Source organism: Drosophila elegans, unplaced genomic scaffold (assembly GCF_018152505.1).
Source record: "Drosophila elegans isolate 14027-0461.03 unplaced genomic scaffold, ASM1815250v1 contig_208, whole genome shotgun sequence".
Taxonomy (NCBI): domain Eukaryota; kingdom Metazoa; phylum Arthropoda; class Insecta; order Diptera; family Drosophilidae; genus Drosophila; species Drosophila elegans.
The window spans coordinates 16,946,837-16,972,555 of record NW_024545578.1 but is presented as its reverse complement, the minus strand read 5'-3'; the positions used below and the strand labels follow the sequence as shown (position 1 = coordinate 16,972,555).

The 25,719-nt window shown below is 41.7% G+C and overlaps 1 protein-coding gene across 3 annotated transcripts; it reads right to left on the bottom strand.

The window, feature by feature from the left end:
- Positions 1-4,061: 4,061 nt before the first annotated feature.
- LOC108147525 lies at positions 4,062-24,805 on the bottom strand. 3 transcript variants are annotated; one of them, XM_041708134.1, is made up of 6 exons: positions 24,338-24,805; positions 9,967-10,552; positions 9,746-9,862; positions 9,308-9,346; positions 6,282-8,898; positions 4,062-6,214 (listed from the first exon to the last, which is right to left on the bottom strand). In XM_041708134.1, exons 2-6 carry the CDS (start codon positions 10,414-10,416, stop codon positions 5,685-5,687), a joined length of 3,753 nt encoding a protein of 1,250 aa, XP_041564068.1. In that variant the 5' UTR covers positions 10,417-10,552; positions 24,338-24,805; the 3' UTR covers positions 4,062-5,684. The 3 variants fall into 3 exon arrangements, with proteins under 3 accessions (XP_041564068.1, XP_017129597.1, XP_041564069.1); XM_017274108.2 differs by lacking the exon at positions 24,338-24,805 and adding an exon at positions 10,912-11,491; XM_041708135.1 differs by lacking the exon at positions 9,308-9,346.
- Positions 24,806-25,719: the final 914 nt, after the last annotated feature.

The window sequence follows — 25,719 nt, the reverse complement described above, 5'->3', positions numbered from 1 at the left end:
TTAATGTTTCAAAGCTTTAACGGCCAAAATATGTTCTCTTGAAAAAACAAAATAGTTTTAGTTTCACTCAAATATTGAAACACTTAGATTTACAATATGTAACATTTGTACACCCTCATCATGCGCAGTTCTGATAGGCAGATCCTTTTCCAAAAAATGATTCCCGTAAAAAACGAACTGTCCTGATTGGTGAGTGCCAAAAAAAATTTGCAATAAAAAACGGCATTGCAACTGACGGGCTGCAACCCTCGCTTCAGTCGCGTGCCGGGCAGCTGTGAGGTTCGGATGCATATATGCATTTCAACCCCTCGTGGACGTGGACGTGGACGTGGACTTCACCCCTGCACCCGGCTGCGTTGTGCAACATATTTGCGAACGCTCGGCCTGCCCTCTTCCTCCCTTTTCCTCACATGTTATCCGGCTTGGATGCAATTAATTTCGGCACGTGCCTCGCTGGCGTGGCGAATCGATGACCAATGCCATTGATGACAGCGGAGCCGAGGGCGGAAACTGTATCGAAAATTGAACGCACAAGGGAGGTATCAAATGAACATTTTGTGGTTCGTAATTTGGCAAAAACTCTGCCGATTTTGAGTGGAAAGTGGCTGAAAAATATAGAATTATGGGAATAGATTTTGGAGAGTAAATAAACGTTTAAGAGATTGGCAAAAAAGTTTTAAAATAATGCATTTCAGAGGTAAAATTGTATAAATTGTCATCACACTTAATAACATTAGAAAAAAATTTGTATTGCAAATACATAGATAAGCACTGAAAAATTGCTTATTGCTTATTTCAGTAATCATGTCAATCTTAAAAAAAATTAAGTTGAAAAACTTTTTACTAAAAATATTTTGATTATTTTCTAATCTACATTTTTTTTTAAAACAACATTCTTTTAATACCAATACATAGTAGCCAAGACTTAAAGAAATGTTGAAGAACATTTTATAAGCTAAAAATCGAAGTCAAGAGCCTTAACACAGAATGCTGGCCTAAAAGTGTCCGTTATACTATTTTATTGTTTTTTACGTTATAAATGCATTTCCAAAAAACATGTAATTTGAAGACTCAATCGATGGCGAAACTAGATGAAAAGTCTGGGAAAGCCAACAGGGCGGCTGTTGTTAATGTTTGAGGGGTCACTACGGGTCAGTTTGATTTTTTATCAACAGTAACAACAGTAAATAAGCGCTAAAGAACCCAAAACAAAGCCGCTTGAGCCAGCCGTCGCACAGTCTGTAATCAATATTTTGGCTGTCCCGCGCCGGTCTCAATCCGATGGCCACTGGTCCTTCGGCGGACAAAGCCGGCCAAACGGACAAAGGACGCGGCGAGAGCGAAAGTGCCCGTTAGGGATGCGATGGGATGAAATAGCAGGCACTCACATGCGCGTAATTGGAACAGGATTAACAAGGCGTCCCGGCATTCACACAGAGTGCAATTGAAGTTGGGGAAGTGGAAGTGCAGCCTGGCATTGTCCGAGGGTCCGAGGATCGGTTCGAGGCATTTCCGGACACCCTGTGGACGGGGGCGCCCGACACAATGGCCATGAAAATAATCCGCTTTAACTATAAAACGTTGCCAAACAGAAATCAAGGCTGACATGAAAATGAGGAAAATTCCAGCCCTGAATTCTATGCAAAATCGAAAATTAAAGAGCGGTGGGGAGGGGAGGGTTGTGCAGGACGATGCGATGCATTCGCTCCATTTAGCCAAAGCCGTAGACATAGCCATCTATGTGGCATATCCGCACAGCACGCGTTTGACCCGACCTGGCACCTCGTTTTCCTCTGGGTTTTCCGGCATCCTCTCATCCTGCCAGCGATAATCAGGAAATGTTTTTTGTTGCCATCTTTTTATGCGTAAAACGTACACAATTTGCATGTCCAGGGGGGTTAGCGTGTAAGAGTAAGCATTGGAGTGCCCTACTTTCATTGTTGATTGACATGTGATTGATGTTTCCATTTGCAGTGACAGACTGTCAAAGAGCTCTTAGTTGCTATATGCTAAGTTCGCACAGAGGAGCTTAACTTAATTAATTTTTACAAAATTTAGTTGCATGAATATCGATGTGAATATATATACGATAAGAAGGAAAATTAAAGATGATGTGCTTGCTTATCTTTTTAAATGATCTTTTGTTTTTTTTTCAAATATTATAAATAAACTTTAATTTAATTTTACTTTATAATAATAATTAATATCGGTAGTGATATTAAACTCAAAAAATAAAAGGAACGAAAAGAAATTCTCAAAAACCACATTTGCCCCTTAAAGTATACCAACATTTTCCCCAACACTCGACCGTTTTATCCAAGTAGAAAATTGAATAATGTTAGTATGAAATATTTTTGTATTTATTCATTCTTTCGTACTGTTATTAATTGTGATTCTTTAGAGATATTTTATAGAGATATTTCATATATAATTAATAGGAATTTAAGTTGCATTCAAATAATTATGTAATTCTTGTTTTCTGCTCGATTTTGGTTTTTAATGCCTTTTTTTTTAGATGTTTCGCATGTAATTGGCGTATAAATATGCATATAGTCAATTATTTCGTTTATTGTGGTATAAGAGGTGAGTGATATATAGGCGTGTATATATCTTGAGGCTTGTACAAAACAACATTTTTTTCAAGTGGGCTTAAACAGAAACACAATCTCCATCTCGAATGTTAAATGATTACCTTTTAATTGCAATTTTAATTGGGCGTAGCTTTGATTGCAAATGAAATTCGCTGCGTTTTTGTTGTTTCATTTTCTAATTTTTAATTATTTATGAGAACCAATTTTGTACATTTTGTGTATATGAGAGAGAGAGAGAGTGGGGAAACAATTTCGTAGGACATACGTATAACAAAGGCTCTACATCATCTATATAGGGCTGAATTATAGATAATTGTAATTATATAGATTCATACATTTGAAATATTGATTGCAATAAAGGTATACGATAGACTTATTGAATATATAATGGAATATATATTTGGATTTGATTTCTAGAATTGATCCTTGAATCATTTGTGTATGTGTGTGTGTGAGTGAGTGAGTGTGAGTGTGAGTGTGGTCGACCTAAATCAGAGTCACTTATAACACTAAGAAGCAGTCATTTATTCTCCATTTAAATTTACGTTGTGTCGTCACGTTCCTTGAATCCTGAAACAGATTTCAATTACTGTACAAAGTTGGGCGCTTTAACCATAGGCCATAGGTTGTTCGTATGTATAAATAGCTATAGCTATAGCTCTCTACGACTACGTATTTATGTATGTGTGCTTTGTATAAAATATCTATATACCTAGATGCATCCATTTCCGTACTCCATATCGTAATATATTACAATGCTTGCTCAAACAAAAGGTTCGGTAAAATATATATCGAAATGTTTGGGGTTTCGCCAAGTCCACAGCAGACTCTCTATAAGAAGGATCCGCTGTTTGACTTCGGCTGTCTTTTTTATGAGTTACGAGTATTGTATATATAGTAATTCATTCAGTCTCACAAATAGGAAAGTATTATGTATGTTGCTTATTTAAGTAGATTTCTGTAACTGTCTCAAAAGTTGTAAGTCGATGAAACTATGGCGAAAATAAATAAAAAGATAAGTTCAAGGATTGAATCCTTGAAAGCTCAACGAAATATTGCACAAAATGAATGATTGCACAACCAACAAATGTGAGATTTAAAACCAAACGGGAAATAAAAAATCAATTTTGTGTTTTTGTATAATTTTGATTATCTTCTTTTATATTTTCCATGTAAGTAGGCTTGTCTCATCTTTTCTGCGTTTTTGCTTTTCTTTAGAAATATTATGCGTATATATATAAATATTGCATATGCTTAGAAATCTTAGGTCTATCTTAGCCTAGACCTTACATGGCTAAAACATCGCATCGTCACTCTTCTCCTAACTCCTGCTTGCTTTGTATCAAATACAAAAATACAAAAACTTTTGCATAGTCTTAGTCTCAATGATCGGTATTCTTGCGAATTTTCCCGAACTCCCCACCCCCCACCATCTCGTACTTTACAAGACAAATACTAAAGCATTACGAATTGGTGTTGTGTCTTACAGATCGAAGCCGAGCACTGGGCTCAGCCTTTAATTTACAGACCTTAATGGCTAGTTTTATTAATATGCGCTAAATAGATTTATATAGATACTTAAAGCTAGTCAGCCTCATTAAGATTATAAGCTTAAGTTTAGCTAAAGATTTCTCATATATAATATTCAGACGAAAACGAAGACTAATTGAGAGCGTAATTTTGGTAAAGTACAATACGAGCAAATTTTTTGGATTCGGTTTTTTTGTTTGTGGTTAAAGGAGTTGGAATTTGGAGTTGGAGGAAGGTTGAATGATTAAGGCGCAAAAGTAGTTTGGGGGAAATATCCTAGAGTGTTATACTAACGTGTATATATTTTATATATGTTTAGTGTGGTTTACAATATAATTCATGTGTTTCAAAATACAAATACAATCGTAAATGTAAATGTGGACAAATGGAAACAGTCAAAAGCACCGATTTTTCAGCTAAGTTTTCTTTACGTTTTTTGTTTTTCGTTTCTTGCTTAGTTTTTATAAGTTTTTGTTTTTCGTAATAATCATAGTAATCATAATAATGATAATGGTAATGTGGTAATGGTAATCCCTAGAGGTCTATGTAATTTTAAATAGCTAGGCGATACTAGTTCAACAGATGCCGAAATAAGATTTCCTTCTATGTACAGTTTTGCTATCATTTGTTTGTTGCTGCTGTTCCGGTTGTGTATATTTAATAAAATACATATAAATATATAAATATATATGTATAATAATGATATATCCATATATAAAATACGTATATTAGCTTTTCAGATCTGTTCCTATCGTACAGAGATGATCGACTCTAAGCAAATGTTTTCGGTTACTGTTCTTTTCCGCGGGTTTCAGTGCTAACGAAATTCAAATAAGGCAACTTGAATCTATGTATTGTATGAGTAATGTATCCTTATATATGTTTTTTTTGTTTTGTTTAACTTCTAACTGTGTAATCTACTGCTACAGGTGCGCGCCTCAACAAACAAACAAGCAAACAAACAAACAAACAGAGAGGGTGAGAGAACAAATCAGAACTGGAAAATCATTGAAAGTCAAATCTAAATGCATTTCCTCTCGTTCGTTCTCAGTTTTCCGTAAAAATTCTCTCCTGCTGCCGGCTCCATTTATTACCCCATTAACAATCGCTTTCTGTGTTAAACAATTTTCACGTCCTTTATATGTACGGTGTGTATATATATAAAATATTTATCAAAAATAATATGCCTTTAGTGCTCTCCTGCCATGCTGATAATGATGAGAAGAAGAATTCTGGGGTTTGCCAATTGGTGAGATCTAGTTTTCATAGCGCGAAAATGAGTTTTCAATTTCAGGGGGCGGGGGGGTGGGATAGGGGGATCAAAAATTTACGTGGGATCTTTAACTATATACAACTATATAATAATACCATTACGTTTACTTGTGCTGTGTTTTCTTTTTTCCGTTTTCGTTTTCCTTAACGTTTTCTTGGGGACGTCGTCTGTCTGTCTGTCTGCCTGTCTGTTCTTAACTCTATTTGATTTTATTGCACTTGGATTCCATCACTTCCTCTGGTCTGCAGCTGCTCCTTCTTTTACTCTACACTACGGTGTATACCGATGCCCTACGTGCACTCGATGATCATGGGCTGGTTGGAGGACTCGATGACCGAAGGTCTGCTCTCCTGCGCCTGCACATGCTGGCCATGCAGATACACGCCCGTTTCTGGCAGGGATTTCAGTCCCTTGGGCGAGTGTTGCTGCTGCTGTTGCTGCTGTTGCATCTGCAAGGCATGTGGATGGCCATGTTGCAGCAGACGGCTGGGCGACGACTGCTGGTGGTGCGGCGGCGGTGGTGGCAACTGGCTGGCGGTGGTCAGCAGCATGGGTGCCGGACCCACCGAGTGTTGGGCCATCAGCAAATGGGGCGGTGGCACTCCCTGCTGCTGCTGCTGCTGCTGCTGCTGATGTTGCTGATGCGACTGTTGCTGGTGCTGCTGCTGTTGCGGCGCCATGTGGCTGCCCAGGGGTATCAAACGGGGCGGCGACTGACCGCCATTGGGTAGATGCCTCAAGCCCGGATGCACAGCGGGATGCATGTGCTGAGTCAGTTGCTCGTAGGCTTCCCGGGAGTCCGGTTCGGGATGGTCCTTATCTGGGGGTTAGCATAAAATATTTCTATTAGTATAAATCCATTTAAGAACTAAGTTAATAAGTCCTACCCAAACACTCCGAAGTGGCCGCTGCTGCCATGGCCAGCTCCTCCTCCAGATTGTTGGGCTTGCAGCTGGTGGTCTTCCAGTGAGTCCTCAGTCCCGATGCACTGATGTACTTCTTGTCGCAGCCCTGGCACACATAGGGCCGGTCGTTGGTGTGCAAACGCTTGTGCAGCTTCAGGTGCACAAACTGGGTGAACTTCTGCGGACAGAGATCGCAGGCGTAGGGCTTTTGGCCACTGTGCAGCCGCAGATGGGTCTTCAGGTTGGAGGTGCTCGAGAAGCGCTTCTTGCAGATGTCGCACTGGTGCGGTTTCTCGCCCGTGTGCACCAGGTGGTGCTTCTGCAGGTGCGCCAGCTGGGTGAAGCTCTTCGTGCACACGTTGCACTTGAAGGGCCGTTCGCCGGAATGGGTGCGCAGGTGGACCTTGAGGTTGCTCAGCTGCCCGAAGGTCTTGCAGCACACGTTGCACTCGTAGTGCATCTTGCCGTCCTTCTTCTTGAGCGGATAGGGCAGCGATCGGTAGCCGCGCGAGGCCAGCGAGTTGGGACTGAGGGGACTGCCGCTGCGGGGACACGAGTTGCCGTCGGGACTCAGGCTGCTGGGCGGTGAGATCCTCAGCGGCGACAGACGCTGCAGCGGGGTGAGGGGCTGCATCAGCGGATGGTTCAGCATCTGGGTGCTGGTCTGCAGCAAATGCAGATTGGAGGCCGAGCCCGCTCCACTGGAGGCATTCGACTGGCGGTCGAAGGGGGAATGGGAGCTGTGTGGCGGCGAGTGGAAGGTCGAGGTGGCCGCTGCTCCGTAATGGGGATACCCCGGATAGCCGGGACTGGGCGAATGGCCACCCGCCTCGCCAGCGCCCAGATAGGCGGCATGCCTCGAGGGCGAGAAGATCACGTTGTGATGATGGTGGCTGGGCGGCGGCGGTGAGCATTCGCCCTTGATCAGCGTGGCCCGGGACATCTCCTGATCGCCGACCACCCCGCCGGCCGACGCGGACAGCTGCTCGGGGTTCTGGCCAAGATTGGAGCTGCTGTCGGGACTGACGGCATTGCCGTAACGCTGGGACTTCTTGTAGCTGTAGGCCATCTCCGTGGGCGAGGTGGGCGGCGGTGTGGCCGCATTGGCCTGACGACAGGCATTCGCTGCCGCTGCTGCCGCCTCCAGGCGGTGCTGGCTGGTGAGGATGGACTCCAGGATGCTCGAGGAGGGCTGGCCAAACCGCATGTATCGTTCTCCCGGCGGATCGGGCTCGTAGTAGGGCTTACTCAGTGGGACAATGGTGCGGGTCTGACCGCCGGAATTGTGTTCCAGTACGATGACCGTCGAGGAGGCGGGTTGCTGATTGGATTGTTCACGTTCTTGGATCCTCTCCCTCTCTCGCTCCCTCTCCCTTTCCCGCTCCCTCTCCATCATCAGCATATGCTCATCGCCCAGGTGGGTGGTGGTCGAGGGGCAGATGGAATCGGGTTCCGGGTGCATCGCCTGCTCCTCCTCCTCTTCCTCCGGCGGCAGCGACATCTCCTGGTCCACCTCCTTCATGATCGGCTCCTGCTTCACGCAGCTCTTGTTCTTGAACTCGTATTTCAGCGGCATCTTGACCTTGAACTTCCTGTACTCGTTCTTGTCCGCCTCACAAATGGGCGTGGCCGTGGGTGAGCCGTGGCTGTTCATGGGGTTGGTTGTGGTGTTGGCCATGACCACGGCCACAGGTGGCGCACTGCCCGGCTTCTGGGCCTGAGCAATCACTGTCTCCTTGGGCGCGATGGCCTTCTTCGAGCAGTCCAGCACATAGTTGTGCTCGCTCTCGCTGTCGCTGGAGTCCTCGGGTGGCGTGAGTCCATCCTCGTGGCACTCGTTGCTGTGGTAGCCCTCATCCGACCTCACCGACCGCACGCTGCCGTCCTGGGGGGTCATCTGATGGTCCAGGCCGGACAGCGGTGAACCCGCCGTATCCTTGTCGCTGCTGGCCAGAGGCGATCGATCTTGGCCAATGATCACGGAGGCGTGGCGGCCGTGATGGATGTGCGGGTGGTGGGAGTGGCAGGAGGAGGTGGTGGTGCTGACGTGGGCGGGCGGGCTGGAACGGCGGCAGCATTGTGTGGCAGGCGGGGGCGGTGGCGTGGCACTGGAAACGGAAACGGAACCAGCGCCATTCGCCTGGCCATTTGCTGCACCCACGGGCAAATGGAGACCCATCACGTAGGTGATGTGACTCACGGCCACGTCGGCGGGAATTTCCGGGGCAGGCATCGAGTACCGCGGCTTACCCTCTTCCCCCTCACCCTCAGCTTCCCGCTCCGCCGCCGCCGCCACCTCCTGCTCTTCCTCCTCGTCCACCTCCTCCTCCGCCTCCACCGCCTGCTTGCAGGCCCCGAAGATCGTCGTCTCGGGATCCACATCGTAGCCGAGGCGACTGGCGAAGTCCTTGCAGTACCACACCATCAGCTCCTCGTTGGGCAGAATGTCGCGGGTGGTGTAGAAGTAGATGTTCTCCTGGTGCTGGCACGCCACCAGATTCATCACGGACAAACTGTAGGCGGATGCCACATAGCGCATCCAATTGGATTGCGAACGGTCGGAGCCATCCAGATAATAGTAGTCATCGTCCTTGAAGATCTGCAGACACAATGAAAGAGCAAAGAAAGGGGGGGAGTTTAGAGACATTCTGGAAGGTGAAAGCCAGAAAGGATAACGACACAAGACGCACAACAAGGAAGAACAAATAAAGAGCGTTCTACAAGGTAAAAAGATTTAAGGTATGTATGTGTTTGTAAAAACTTTTCAAATAATTTATTCTTAAGTAATATATGTTAACTTAATATCTCTTTTTAGATATATTATATTTTAATATAGTTACTTTTATAAACAAAAGTTTTTTAAAACACATTAGGAATAGTTAAGTAGTGCAAGGATAGTTAGAGAAAGAATTTGTGCTGATTGGGGGATTAGTGGGGGAAGCTGGTGTAAAGTTAGGGGTTAAATACAACAAATAGAAATCAAAGAAAGCATAAATCGTGAGTGGTACCTTAATATTCCCGTAGGTTATGTGGCGTGTTCCCTGCACCTGATTAACCACAATCAATTCGAATTGTTTTCCAAAATGCAAAATTTAATTTTGAATTTATGTTCGTTTTTTTTTATACATAGTTGTGTTCATTTTGGTTGGGTATTTGTGGGATGGTTTAAGATTAGATCACATGAAATAAAAATTGAAGAGAAACGAGTTGGTTAGTTGCATGTTTTTTTATTTTTATTTTTTTTTTTGGCTGGATAATTGGATGGGGGAAGCATGTTTCTGGTAAATGATTATGATTTGTTTGGGGCAACACTTAGTCCTCTTTTTGTGGAGGAGATGTGAGCAAAGAAATGGCAAACAAAAGATATGCAAATGATTTAGAAGCCCACAACAGATGCTTAGCCCTTCATGGAAATGAAGCAATCGAAAAGAGATGTGGATGCTTACCCGCCAGAAATAGCGCGCCTTATTCTTATCATTCGGATAGTTTGAGGTTGGAATGCCTTCGAATGGGCCAAAGCGAGTGCCACGTGGGATGACCCCGCTGCTCCAAACTCCTTCAGTCTGAAAATGGCAAAGAAGATCGGGAGAATAGGGTTAGTTCTATATATTTTTTACTGGAGAATGTTTGCCAACTATATTAATTAGATTTGGAACTTCGTTTGTACCTTAACATTTGGCGTTGAGTAGACCATGGATGACTTGAGTGTCAGGCTGCGCGGCAGCGTCTTGTCCGCCCGATTCGGAAGTCCCCGCTCCGCCTGGACATCCGGCACCAGATAGACGGCCAGCCGCTGGAAGTCCTCCTCCCGCATCCTGGTCACATCGTAATCCTGGTTGCCATCCGGCGTCGGACTGCGACTTCGACTGCGACTGCGCGCCCTTCTCGCCGACAGCTTGTGGTTCGGATGCGGATGCGGGTGGGGATGCGGATGTGGCTGGGCATGGGCATGGGGATGCTGATGCTGATGCTGGTGCGGATGTGGGTGGTTGAGAGGATGGCTGTGGGCGGGATGGTGGGGCTGGTTGGCTGCCTTCATGATGGCTCCTGGCTGCTGCTCCTGTGGATTTTGCGGTTGCTGCTGTTGCAGATGGTTGTGGTTGTGATGTCCATGCATGGCGACTACTAGCTAGATTGTTGCTCTGCTAACGCTATATATATGCTGGTCAATATATATATATATATATATATAGAGGGGGTTCAGTAGTTGCTGCTTATTCTGCTAGTTGCTTGTGGTTGAAGTTTTACTTGATCTGGAATGACACAAAGGAACGGGAAAAAAACACGGTTTAATTATAGACATAATTTTGATTTGGCGCTATAAATAGAGGCGCCTAGGACCCCGTACACCTGCACCCCCTCCCTATTTGGAAAAGCTTCGCTGAATTTTCACAGTGTTGCAATCGTGTTATCGTCACTGAAAAAAGCTAACTGCAAAACGGCAACGAGTAGCGAGTGGAGGGGTCATCCAGAAAGGGGGTTTGGGTGGCAGTGAGTGCAGTTCAAGATTGCGGCCTTAGTGGAGGTTACACATTCACGTTCAGGGGCACCTGCCCCACCTCCCCTTCCAACTCTTTGAAAATGAAATGAAAATTCCTCGAAGACAACTCACTTGAATTATTCTCCTTCATTTGGCTGCCGTTTGCTGTGTTTTGTACTCTCGTTCTGCACTCGCATTGGTTTTCTCCCTACATTGCTTTTAAACTAATTACAAATATTTTTCATTTTGTTTCTTTTTTGTGATTCTTAATTATTATAGAGCTGCTAAGTGATTGTGGGTTATATTTTGTTGTTGCTCCTTGCACTGAATTCGATTTCGGTTTCGTTACTTTTCATTTGGATTTTTATGTGTTGGGCCCGCAAATTACGCATCACTTTCTGTTTCGTTCTCTCGTTACGCATACGCCGTGTGGGCTGCCACCAGTCCCGGAATAATTTTCCGGCTGTCCGGCTTGGCTTGACAATCTACGGCGAACCTCCTGCTGCTGCCCAGCCAGCATTCTCATTTGCACTGCGACATTTAGTTTTTCGGCCAAATTCGCCAGGCGGAAATTAAATGCAAACGCATCTGCGGCAGCGACAACGAAAATGCGAACAAAGATTAAAGCAAATATTTGAATTTGTTAGTTTTCTTGTTGTTTGTTGTTTGTTTTGCAGTTTTTATTTTTTGTGAAGAAGAGCTAGGGAAACGTTGACGCCGCCAACCGAGAGTTCCTACTACTGACCCACATCCAACCGGCATAGACCCCAAAAAAGCTCAAAATTGCAAGTCCAAGTCCCCTCACAAACACACACACACACAAACACACACACAAACACACACACAGACAGCAGCCGGCATTGCACCAACACGAATTGCACTGCAATACGAACGCATCCCGCAAAAGATTCTCAAATTCTCGCTCGGAAAGTTCTCCGCTAGAGAGGGTTGAGAAACGCTTTCCGGCGAAAGCTTCTGACTCGGTGGTGCGGCTGGTCATATAGTGGTTGCATCGGTGGTTCATTGGTGGTTGCCTGTCGACTTATTAAAATGTTAGTTTCCTCCTTTTTTTTTTTATTTTTCGGACATATTTAGCTGCGCAATCATGAATTTATTGTGCAAGGTTGGCCAATCTATTGCTTCCTAGAATTAAGAAAGTTACGATGGGCTGGGCTTTTGGGTCAAAACAACAAGTTGATACAATACAAGTGCTTGATCGTATTTTTTTTTGATTGCATAATTTAATAGAGAGGACTTATGGGTACTTAAACTATTAAACTTTATGAAAACCAAAGAAACTAAATAATAAAAATCAAAATAATCGTAATATGACTCCCAAACTAAGTATTTAAAACAGAAGAAATACAATTAAAATAAAAAATGAAAATTCAATTTCTATAAATTTATTATCATTGCATAATGCATTTGAAAAATATAAGAGAATTAAAAATAATTAACTTATTTTACAAAAGTAAAAATAAATTTGTTTTCAACATTAAAATGGTATTTAAACTATATATAAAAAACAGTTCTGTTTAGTTGAAAATGATGTTTAAAGGCAAAACCCATATTAAACAAATATGGGTATCTTGATTGTTGCAAATTCCCTGTCTATTTGCTTAAATGCAGCAGGAAATACCAGGAACTGTCGTTCTTATCAAACTACTAAGCTCAACCATTTGTTCGAAATGTTATCGCGCCCCCCAATCTCATAAGCAGGAAGTTAACATTGATGAGCACTCGGTGGGGGGGATTGTTGTGGACTCACCCAATCTGTATGGATTATATGGACAATAAATATGGCTATTTGTGCACCATAAAGGGCTTCAACTCCCCCGTGAACCTCTCAAGTGGGCCAAAGGAGATACCAAGTGACGCTGATCCCGTCCGCTTGTAGAACTGTACGCACGTAGAATGCGAACTATACGCCCGTATGCGAATGTGAATGCGAAATTACCGAGCCCCGGCGATCAAAAGCGACACGGATGCAAAATTGCAACACTCTCTGTGTCGCAGATGTGAATGTGTGCGTCCGATGATCTGATGCACTTGCACTTGCACTTGCGAATTGCATTTTGATTCTGTTCTGCGAGTGCGGAAATGTGCGAAAACGATCTGCAGAAAGTGATTTCTGTCTGCTCGTGATTTTCCCATCCCTTGTGGACTTGCTTTTTTTCTCTGCTTTCTGAGTGGGTTTGTCAGCTGGCGCCGCCAGCCAAAAATATGCAGACGAAATGAGGAAGATACAAGCTAGTGGGCTGTGCGAGATACTTTCGATTTCCGAGGGAGGGGCAACGGCTACCCTTTGCGCAATTACAGATGCGTTTGCCACACTAGGAAGTCGAAAGTCTTGTCATGCATACCGTACGAAAATCAACAATATTCTACTTAAATCAACAACTGCAATCGTGAGCGTAACTGCAGATAGCGGGCCAAAAAGCTTTTCCCTATCGCTGTGAAAATGAAAATAAACAGCTGCATGTGTACACACACACACATTCACGTGGACATTAGAAACAAAAAGTAAAAATCAGTTGGCGCTTTGCGTTTCTAATCATCGCACAATTGCATTTGAAGGACACACACTAGACGCGAGCGAAATTAAAAATAAATAGCGTACACAGACCAAGACGTAATCATAAAAATGAAATAAAACAGAAGCGGGAGCGGGAGAGGCAATTGGTCAGTGTTTCAACATTCAACTTGAACGCTGACGACCCGCGATAAGCGCTCAGCCACATTGCGCATACGCCATGTCAGCCGACTGCCGCATAGTGAAAGAAAACTTCCGCGAAGCTCCTATGCTCGCAATGCATCGCATCGCATCGCATCCCATCGCATCGATCTTTATCAGATTGCAATGCGGGAAGCGATTCGAACCGAACAGAAATGAACAGAACCCCAAATGGGGTCTCATACCGCTTGGAATCGGTCGCTCAAGGACAAAGCGAACTGTACTAACCGCACTAGTGCACTACCTATATAAGTACATAACAATATGGTACTATATGTATGTGCACGTTCAACTGATAACTGCACTCTGCCGAAGCGCCGCAGTCATAAATTGTTCGCCATCTCCCTCTCTCTAAGTAGGAAATCAACGAAGCTAAGTAGTTTCAATGAATAAACAAATTTAACGATGTATTTTTTCAAGTGTAATGTAAATATTTACTATTTGCCCATATGCCAGACATGGAAGTACTTCAAAAGGGGTTACGTTCTTTTGCCTTCGTTTTATTAGACTTTAGAAAATATTGTAGTATTTAGCCAGTTAATAATAAGATTTTTTTGTATTTTTTAATAACAAAATATTTAAAGATAATTATTTTAAATTCTTTCTTAATGAATTTAAAGATAATAGTTGTTATTATTATTATTATTATTATTATTATTATTATTATTATTATTATTATTATTATTATTATTATTATTATTATTATTATTATTATTATTATTATTATTATTATTATTATTATTATTATTATTATTATTATTATTATTATTATTATTATTATTATTATTATTATTATTATTATTATTATTATTATTATTATATTAAATTGATCTAACGATTTATAACAGGAATACAAAAAAAACTTTCTGACAAATCCAAAAATAAGTGGTTTATTCTAATTTAAACCCATTTGAATTTATTACTTTTAGCTCAACCCTAGTTTATTTCTGGTCATCTAGGCATTAAAACCTATCAAAGGCGGAACAAGGAATTGCTTTATTTCTGTTTACACATTCTTAGATCTTTACCCATGGTCTGGTCTATTATGACATCGGATTCGCAACACTTTCGAGGCGGTTACAGTGCTTTTGGACTCGGATTCGCTTCGGATATCTAGTACTCGATATTACTCGCAGTTAATCCATATTTTCTGTTGTTGGCCGAGATGATTTGCAGTCATTCAGTGCCCAACAATACAGGGTGTGTGTGACAGAGAGGGCACAACCCGGAAATGTAAACTACCAAGGGGTGGAAACGCGGGAAAAGGGGGGAAAAGCGGGGAGTTCGAATTTAGTTTTATGTGCATGCAAAACGAAACGAAAAGCGAAAAACGAAACGAAGGGGGTGGTGAGGTGGGGCAGCTGATAAAATAAAATTGTGCGCTATTTGTCTGTGTCTCGCTCTCGCTGTCTGTGTAATAATAATTTGTGTGAGCTTTTCAGTGAAAAGGGAACAAAGGCGGGGCGGTGGTGCTTTGGGGGGTGGGCCGTTCAGCTAGAGCATCATCATCATCATAACCTTGAGTCACAAGTCGAGAATGTGCATGCGAATTGAATGCGAAAACAACAAAAATTGCCGCATTCGTCTCACCCATCCGCATTGCAATATAAATAGAAAAAAAAAAATAGAAAAAAAAATACAAAGGGAGGGGGTGGTGCACAGTGGGTGTGTGCAGGTGATTATCTAATCAGTGTGTCGTGAAATTAATATCAACATTTCAAGGACATTAAACAAAAGGTATGCCAGTTATTTTTATGCTGATGCTTCGGTGAAAACAAACCACCACCCACTCATAATCCACCCCTTTGGCTGGTTAGGTATTGTGTTGCGGTTTCGTTGCACTTTAACCTTGAAAATATTGTGCACTCTTTTGTTTTTGTTTCTGCTATTACTTTGATTTGCGCATGTGCAAAACGAATGCAATCTCCACCCCACCAACAAGCGAGAGTGAGAAAAGGCGATTGAACCGCTCCCACCGACAAAATACTTAACCGATTCCCACTGTACATTCAAATCGTTTCACATTTTGGCAGTTAATAAACGTAAATTTTAAATCAATTTAAAATTCACTCCAGCGCAAAAAAAACAACAAAAATAAAAGCGAAAGTATGTATACATCTTAACAAAAACAACATATTATTAATGCAAAACAACAAAAAAAAACATTCAAATACGTTGTTCATTTTTTGTACTACATTCAATTCAAATTCTCCAAAAACAAAAGCTAAAAACGAAAGTATTTAATTAAACAATTCCCAAGAAATACGTTCATTCATTTTATTGTTGTTTTAAGTAATTGAAATAAATGTCCAATGTGTTTGATTTTCGTTTTTAAATTTGTATAATGCATTATTAAGAATTTTCAATGTTGATTTGTTTGTTTTTTATTTGAATACCTTAAGTACTTTTTATAATTTATTTCAAACATTTTGTTGTTTAATAAAATTGTCGTTTCTACCTAGGCCTGTGTTTTTAATAATTTGGTTGTATAACTTGTTTTAAACCTGCGCTACAAAATTATTTTTTTGTGCTTGACTAATTGTTTTTTTTTTTAAACTTTTACTGCTGCCTTTTGTAAATGATAATAAATCAATAGCATTTTTTGTTGTTTTTCTTTTATTTCTGTTTACTTAGGCTTCGACTGTGCCCTTGAGTCGGCTGCCTACATATATTATCAATGTTTGGCTTTGACGGAGGTCAAATATCCATAAATTAAGTGCTATTTTCGAAAGGGGGTTTCTGCCCTCTTTAGCCCTATTCACCCTTGTTTCCAGCATTCTTCTTATCAATGCAGTTTGCGCTTCGAGTGTTTATTTTTTTTTAGCTTCGTTAAGCTTTTGGCTTGCACTTTGCTTCCTTATCAGTTGGCAATTTTTCGCCCTATTGCGCAGTGAAAGTTTTCCATTTGCATGCTGTTGCTGTTGTTGTTCCTGATATAGTAAATGTAAATGTGTTTGTTTGCTGTTTAATTAGGAATGATTAAATTTTGCAATTTAGATGAGCGATAGAATAACAATAGAATGCAGTTGAAGGGCATTTCCGTTTTATAAACATGCTATCTTTAAGTGTTTTAGGAGATACAGTAAGTGCAGCAAATCGCAAATATTTATTTTAAACTTCTGCTTCAAGTCGTCCTCCCATGGCTTACATCATCTAGTGTGCACAAAAGGGTTAACGAACCCAAAGGTCAAATGCTTTTTACCCAGACATAGACGCCGCAGTCGACGCAGGCAGCGGCTGAGGCGCAATGCAAATTCAGCTGCAGCCCAATGATGTTGCCGATGATGTCATGGCTACCAGCAAAGAAAAAAGGACAATAAAAATGTGCATTTTTTTTTATCCTGTGGCAAAAATCAATAAACTACATGCTGAACAACAATTAAAAGTGAATAACTCTTAAGTAGAAAACCCAGGCATCCAGCCGAGCAGGAAGCAAATGAAGGTGCCTCCTTTGGGAACTCTCATTGCGGCAGACGGATCAGGACTCATCGCCGGAAGCGGCTTAAGTCCATAATCCTGTGGGCGACACATTACCTTGACGACAGTTCGGAATGGAAAGGTAAGGAACGGAACGACAACAAACACGACCTACGACAAAACGATTGAAAATGCGCATAAATTCGACAAAGGAGCAGCCAGTGTCTGCCTCCCATTGGCAAAAAGGGGGCGGGCCGGCGGTGAGGGGGCAAGAGATTGGTTGCCAGACCATGACAACAACAAAAAAGTCAAAGTAAAAAAAAACATACATTCGCACAGGGCAACAAAAATAAGGGCCAGACAACAGAAAAGGCGAACGACCCTTTTCAGGCATTTTCAGACGCCAGACGACGCCATCAATGTGGATGTGACTACACTAGGAAAAAATATTGAATGCTATAGCATTAATAAATTGAATTTTCATAGGAAGTCCATTAGAAAAATTTAACAACACAAAATGCAAACAAGCTTGCCTAAATTAATTTTTCCTATACTTTCATGTTATGTTTTGGAAGAATGTAAATTACAATTTATTTAAAGAAATCTTTTTGGTTGACTGTAATGTTGGTAATAAGATATTATTTTAGCAATCCTAAACGTGATTTTTTTTAATCCTATAAAAACTAAAGAATTAAAAAGGTTGAAGTGTTTCGACTTTTATAATGTTTAAGGATTGTCTAATATTTTTGGTCAGTGCACTCCGTTATGTTGGGGCAGGGCCCAGGCTTCGAGCTCAGTCGACTTCGGCTCATTATCCTTTTCGCTTTCCATACATAAATCGCTGGAGCTGCGGCTGGCGTTCAATGAACTCCGCCGGGCACGTACGGTCGTCGTACCCGGGCAAACGGATACACACCCAATACGGAAAGCGAAACACACACAGGACGACGTCGGCGACGACGACGACTACGACGGACGTCGACGGAGGCAGAGGTAGTGGCTGAGGCAGAGGCAGAGAAGTCGACAGGGACAGAGGCAGTGACGCAGTCAGCAGACAGACGCGAAGGTCCTGCGAAACTTGGGTTGGGTTCGCTGCTCCTTTGGGGCTCGCGTGAACGTGGACGTGGACTTGACAGTGTGCAGTGTGGAAAACTCCTCTGCCGCTGAGGAAAACTCCGGTCGTGACTGCGCTGCCTCTGAGGGCAAGGACCTGCCGACTGCCGACTGCAGACTGCAGTTGAGCCGAGCTTCTGCGCCGACGTCATCGTCTGCCCAGGCAGGCGCAGCAAAGTTTCACTTTTAATTTTTTCCACCCATTCAGCAAAAGCGCCGCACGACCAAGGCCATGCGAGCGAAAGAGACAACGGCTGGTGTTTGTGTCTGGGATATAAGGACATAAGTTCGCCATTGGGTTGCTTATGGATGGGCTGCTCTGCATTGGGTTGGATTGGGTTGGGTTGGGTTGGGTTGGGTTCCCCGGGGCGGAGTGCATTACTGAACTGAACCGAACCGAACAGAGCTGAACCGAACTGAACTGAGCTGAACTGAACTGAACTGTGTGTAGAGAAAGGTTGTTGAACTGCGTCGGCAGAGGCGAACTTTCACAACGAAAGGCGAAACAAGGAGCCAGTGCGCTAGGACATGGTCAGCACAAAAGCAAAAGTAGATTTTATGCTAAAAAACACCCAAACCCTTGTTAAGCCCCCTTTGGTTATTGCACAATTTCGAGAAATATTCCGTAATATTCTGTGTCCTTAGGCAAATCCCAGCCCATAGTTACCTTTATGTTTTTTGGTTATTGCACAATTCAAACTCAGTCTCTTTGTGTGTTATGGCCTCAGTCTTAACGGCTCTGTTTCAGGTGTTGGCCAGTTTTTGGTTGCTTTTTAAGCGCGACTTGAAGAAACTGATGTTAGCGAAGGTGTCGCGAAAGTAGATGCGATCGAAGTATAATGGTCTGCGCTGATCGACGTGTGAACACATTGCACCAATTGGTGGTATCTCGGGCTTCTTAATTAGATACATTGACTTAACACTTAACTAACGCACTTAAGCACTCTATGTACTATTCTTAACGCTTTTCGCTTGCTGATTGAACACATGTGTGGTTTAGCTTTTAGCTATAGCCTTAGAGCCTTTAGCTACTATATATGTATATGCACGGGGTCCTGATGATTTTCTCTGCTGCCGTTTTGGTCCACGCAACGCGGCTGTGCCATGAGACATGACCTGCCCAACGCGTTAACATCCCGAGTCAGGACTGAAATAACGGGCTGCAAAAGCTGCCAGCTCCCTTCGATTTCAGCCAAAAGCGGCAGCGAAGTTGGCTGCAACGCCGGCTGCTCTGCACGTCGACTGCAGACAGTAAACAAGGCGGTTCTGGGGGGAGGGCGGCATTGCTATTGGCACTTGCACTTGGCATCAACTGAACTCGCCCAGTGCGAAACAATAACAACAACAGGGCCAGAAAGGCAGCAGCAACAGCAGGAACAGCAGCAAATGCAGCAAAAGCAGCAGAAGCAGCAGAGGCAGCAAGGGCGGCACTTTTCAGCAGGGCTTCGATTCGGCCAGCATCGGGCTTGGGTTCGGGTCTCTAAACTGAACACAAGGGGTGGATCTCTGGGTCTTGGAGCAGAAAAAGCCACAGTCAGGGTTTATTTTCAAACACAAAACATATTGGGTTAGGTCAGTTTAAGGATTTTTAGGACTCACTCAACATTTTGTTATGTTACCCAAGTGCGAGGCAAAAACTGAGCAGGCAATTTGGTTTCTTTACTTTATATATTCATAAAATATGGCATTACTTCTTCAATTTTAAAACAGATTTATACATTTTAAAACTTTACTAGTTTTCCGGTTGTATAAGGGCCTTTTATCTAATATTCTAAGGATCCAAAATTTTATATGAAGTTTATTAAATGCCGTAAACATTAGTATTAACATTTTTAATATCAAGTATTCTGATCCCTTTTTCGGTAAGTAGCAACGATTTTTTCATCTATGTGCAAGTAACTGAAATGAAATAATTTATATATTTCTTAAAACGTAACTATTTCTTCTGAACAGGTAACAATTTCTTCAAGTGCATTGCAGACCTTACAAAGCTCTCATTGCACTCTTTTGCTGCACTCTCTTCTAACCCCATTGGACTCTCTTTTTGCAACGCATGCTCGGTGTATGGGGGTTGTGGCTGCATACGATTGCAAATTGACCGTTGACAATGAACTAGAGCTAATGCCGGAAGTCTCGCTGCCAGGGACATTATGCTAAAGTATTCGCCTGAGCTTCATTAGAACAAGACCTCTTCAAAGTTCAATTCTGCTGTGTCTTTTTTTATGAACTTAGCTGCCAACGAAATAATCATAAAGTACGCCAAGCACGTTTTTAATGGCCAGCAATATAAAACTGTAAAACCGAAAAGTAATAGGTGGAGTACAGCCGGTGAATGTACCGTTAGGTTAATAAAAAGCCATTTTGTCATAGTCAAATTACGAGGGGCTGGTAAATTGGGGGATTACGTATTCATGGCGCGTAAATGAGCATAATTTGGTATCCAGCTTTATTGAGGGGACTGGGGGGCTAGAGAATAAAAAAACACAGAAACATACACAATAGTTGGGCAACTCCAACGCTCCCTGCATTCTAACCTCTTACTCTTTCATCTGACCGTCAGTGATCGTTAGGTTTTATTACCAATGCACTGAGAAAAAAATAATGGTATCAAATTTTATAAGAATTCTAGTCTCCAAGTGAATGTTTGTTTAACAAATTCAAAGAATTTTTAATAATAAATAATTATATATATACAATATTTTTATAACAAAATTAGAAGTTTTTATAAAATAATTTTAATTCTTTACAACAACTATGACATTGCAGTACGATATTTTACAAGACCAAAGTTTAAAGTAATTTTGAAATAAAATAACATTTCAATTAAAATATTCGAGGCGCAGAACCCTATTTTGCTTTTAAAACTATTTTTCTGAGTGCCTGAGGTCACAGTCGGTGCACAGAAAACAATAACAACACCGACACCGACACCAACAACAATGTGGGCATTTACATTTACAGCTAAACATGATAGTGTCAAAGCAGCAACAACAAAGGCGACAAAGGCAACAAAACAACAACATTGACACAGAACCTGTCGCAAGTTCAACGTCAAGTCGAGGTTCGTAACTTGGCTTCGGCTTTAACTTCGGCTTTGAATTCGCGTTCGGGTTTTGAGTTCTGCGCATGCGCCTGTGCTCTCTCCTCTCTCTCCGCAGTGCGTGTGTGTGTGTGTGTGTGTGTGTGTGAGTGCTTGTGTGCTTTGGTTATAACGCGCTTGAGTAGGTCGGTCATTGAACTTGTTTTCTTTTCATCTGCTGCTGCGCTGCTGCCACTTCTTTCGCTCCATTCTTTAGCTTGGCCACACTTTCTTCCTGGTTCGCTCTTTCTTTCTACCTGGCATTTTGCCACCTGTGCGTCGGCGTTCTCTTTTGCCGAGCGGCTCTCTTAACCCACCGTTTTACCTGGGAGGCTGCCTCGGATGACTTGGCAGCTCCTCCGCTGCCCCTTCCCATTCATTTGCCTCTTCCTCTTGCACTCCTCTTGTGCGTGGCAAGTGGCCAAGGTAGAAACAATTTCAGCCGAAGATGCAGCTCCGGCAGAAAGCAAAAGGCAAGAAGAACCGCCCAAGGTAAGTCCACGAGCGAGTCAATAACCCTGGTTAAAAAAAAGCTGGCCAAGAGTAAGAGTGATTTGATTCCCTTTTCATCAGGCCTTAGAAGTGGCAGAACCCCAGGCACACCGTACAAAAAATATTCCACACAACATTAAGTCAAACCAAGAAAGCTGGTTTCATAAAGGATAGTGAAGGTCTTTTTCTTTTTTTCTTTCTCCATTTAATGTTTTCATGAGTTTTATAAAGAAGTTATTTAAAAAAATGTCTTTTATCTATATAAATACTTTAATATTTTAATTTGTTAACACATTGCCAAAAATATTATTAAGTTATTGAAGCGCTTGCATATTTTAAGGAACTAGGCAAGAAATAAACAAAATAATAAGAACTATATTAATAGAAATAGTTTAATCAATTGGTAATCAATTGACAAATTTAGAATCAATTTAACTCGTTTGACGGGTCCTAAATACATCTACCAGGAATAGGGGTGAACTTATTGTCATTTGTGTTAAAAGAACACTGAACCAAGTTCTGGTTTGACTCTAATGTTTTTTTTTTTTAATTTCTTTAAAATAGAGCACTTATTAATCTCTTGTTTCCAGTGCGGTGGCAGAAGAACTGGCTGAGTGCAAGAACCTTTGGCTTGCTTCAGTTGAGCACGCCATGTGCCCATGAGCATTTGCCAGTTGAACGCCCTTTTCACGGCAAATGATTCCCGATGCGCGATGCCTGTACCACTGGGGGATCAGGGAACCAGGAGGAGGTGGCTCAGATAGAGGAGTTGCCTGTTGCAACCTGCCCCAAACCCAGACCGAGCCCCTGGCCCAAGGATGAACAGATCTGAACTGGTTTCCTCTCCTGGTCATTGGCTTCTTCTGCTGCTGCTGCTAGCTGAAGCGGCAGATTCACTTTTCGAGGGGGCCATTGGGGAGGGGATTCTCTAATTCTTGGCCTAGGTCCTTGGCCTTTCCCTATCGCTCTGTCTCGCTTTCGCGCCCAGCTTCCTCTTGGGCTTGAAATGAAAACGAAATCCGAGCGAAGGCAAGTTTGTTGCCTAAGTCATTTGTTTTGAGGGGTGGGGATTGTGTGTGTGGTGTGGCCATCAGTCAATGAACTCTCGGCATGCGTGCCAAAAAAGAAACAACAACAAATGATGAAGAAGCTATTGCCGTAGAAGAATCAGAAGAATTGCTTTCATACACAAACTTAGATGGGGGCTAATTTAAATTGCAAAAAAAGGCAAGCTGTATCCAAGCTATATATGGGGGGATTGAGATATAACTCATTTCGTATGCCATTTGGAATTAAGTCAGGGGATTGACGGCTCTGTGAGAGCAGGTGGCCATCGACAGTACTTGGACAGCTGCAACTGCTAATGACCTTGATATTGAAGTTATCATCGTGTGATTTCGAATCGCATTAAAAATTCGCAATGAGTTTTGATTTCGTTTGATCAGTTTCGTTGTGTTCATTCATCTCGTTTTGATTTCGATTTCAATTTATTTGTTTATACAATATTTTATTGCTGCTGCTGCTACTGCCGTTGTTGCTTTTATCGTCGCCTGTTGGAGCGTGTTAGCGTGCGATCAGTTGTCGAGTCATTTAAAGTCAAAGTCAAGGTTTTTCTGCCTTACGTCGCCAATTATCTGTCGCCATCTCTCTCTGCCGCTCGACCAGCCTATAATTCGCTCTCTGTCCCTCTACCGGCGTGTTTACCCCCATTTTGTTGTTTGTGCGATTTGTTTAAGCCCAAACTGGTTTTGTCTAATTATTTGTGTTGTGAGTGCTATATTGTTGTTTTTGCTGATGTGATTATTAAAAAATATATATTTATATATATGTGAATATGTGGTCAGGAGAGAGGGGTGGTTTGTTATATATGGTTTTTCTAATGAAATGCCAGTTCCCATCATTCTACCATCACCCATTTGCGGCTAAGAAATTTTAGCTGCTTATACCATTTTTCTAGCCTGTCTGTAATTAATCATCGTTCTTTTTTTTTATTTACTTTTTTGGGCTTTTATCTGGAAACGTGTTCTCGCCCAGTGCGGCGTACGATTATATAACCTTTCTATCGCAAATTGACGATTAGCATAAATTGTATGTGAAAGCCTTCTTCGTGGTCGTAAGAATAATAAGATGTTGCTGGCTGCTGTGTAACATCATGGTTAAAATTAAACGCCAGTCATAAATTATGGTGGTTGGAGTGCGAGATTTAGTAGAGAAAAAGTTGAAAATCAGGAATAGAACTAAGGCAATTAAGATGTCAATAAAAAAGTTGAAATAAAGAAAAATTATCTAAGAATAAATTAAAGAAGTTTTGAAAAAAAGTTCTGTCTAGAAATTAGAAATTAGCTAAGCATCAATTTAAAATAAAAGATTTAATTAGAAGTGAATACAATGATATGCAATTTATGGGAAAAGAACAATTAGTTTTAAATCTCAACTGTCATTATAGCCCATTATCATAATACTCAAAAATTTCCTGAAGCTTATTTAACAGACAAATTCAACCGAAGAAAGCTTTCTTTACAGAACTTTCGGGAACCGCTTTACTAAGCAATCATCTATCTCGCAACTTAAGCCATATACCCATAAAAACCCTTCGCCAAAACGTGTAAACGAACATGATCGTTAGCTTCTCAACTATATAATTGACTTTTTACCATAAAAACGCAAATTAGAAAAAAAAAAACATTTAAGTGCATATGAGATAAATCAGTTGAAATACTCACCATGTTCAGTGTTTAAATGCATATCCGTTCCGTATTGTTGAGGTTGCTGCTAATGTTGCGGCTAAATATAAATCCATTACGCAATATATCCAATCCGAAGCCGAAAAGTGCTTGCTGGCTATTTAAGTTTTAATTAAGATTGACACTTTGTAATTCTTAAACTTTACGAATATAGTTAGCGAACTATATTTTTACGATACACAAATGCACTGGTTGGGGAATTGAACTAATTTGCTTAGGTCTAGTGGAAATTTGCATAACTACAAGGGCAGTCTTATGGATGTCACTTTTTGTCAATTTTTGATGCACACAAATCACGTTGGAAGGGATCATATGATAGCTTCTTGGTTTTAGAACTTTTATTGGGTGGGTGTACTATAAAAATAGTCTGGTGGATCAGTGGTCTTTTTGCTGTCTTGAAGCAAGTAGAAGCGTAACGCGTGCGTCTTACGAAATCATGTCTCGATCGTTTTGTTGCTTACGGGAAACTGAAACTACGGATGAGTCGCGGTGCGACTTCAATGTCGATGTCGTTAGAGGCTTCTGAAGGCAGAGCAGTGGCAGCGCGGCGACTGCGCAGACAGATAGACTTTTCAGCATTTCATTACACGGCCTTACGCACACACTCGCACGCCCAGCACTCTCTTCTTTCTCTTCAAACACACACACCCACACACACACAGGTAGAGACCAGCTCAGGTGTCTCAGGTTCTTGATCGCACATTTAAACTGATCAGATCTCAGCGCTCTCTCAGCTCTCTCCCCCTCTCTTTCTCTTTCTTTCTTTCTCGCTCTCTCCTTCCCTCTCGCTGAGCGCAACAGGCCAGAACTTTCATTCAAAGTGAGCGCGCGGGCGCAGGTATCTCTTTCGGCAGCACCACTACTAATGCCGCCACAAATTCCGCCACTCTTTTTCGCACAAAATACACGGACATGGTTCTTAACTCGTCTAACACACAAAAAGAAAAACTTATTTTAATATGATTGGATGAACATCAATTTTTCCAAAACAAAACATGTACCAATTTAAATGTTTATTAAGATAACAAAATATACAAACTAGTTTTTATGCATTGGATTTGAACTCGGGCTTTACAAAAGTTGACAAAAAAAAACTTTTTTAACGAATACATTATCATTAATGAGTTTAAATTATTTTAGACCATATTGTTTTTTAATGTATATGATATTTCCAATAAATAATTTATTTAAGTGTATTAAATCAAAATTTGTTAAAAAGAAGCAAATTTAAAATTCTTAAAGCAGCGTCCGGGTTCGAGTCCTGTCTTATACTATCAAGCAATACCATTTAATTTTTAAGTATCTAACCATATCTTAAGTAAAAAATATATAAAAATGAATAACTATGTTTAAAGGTATAT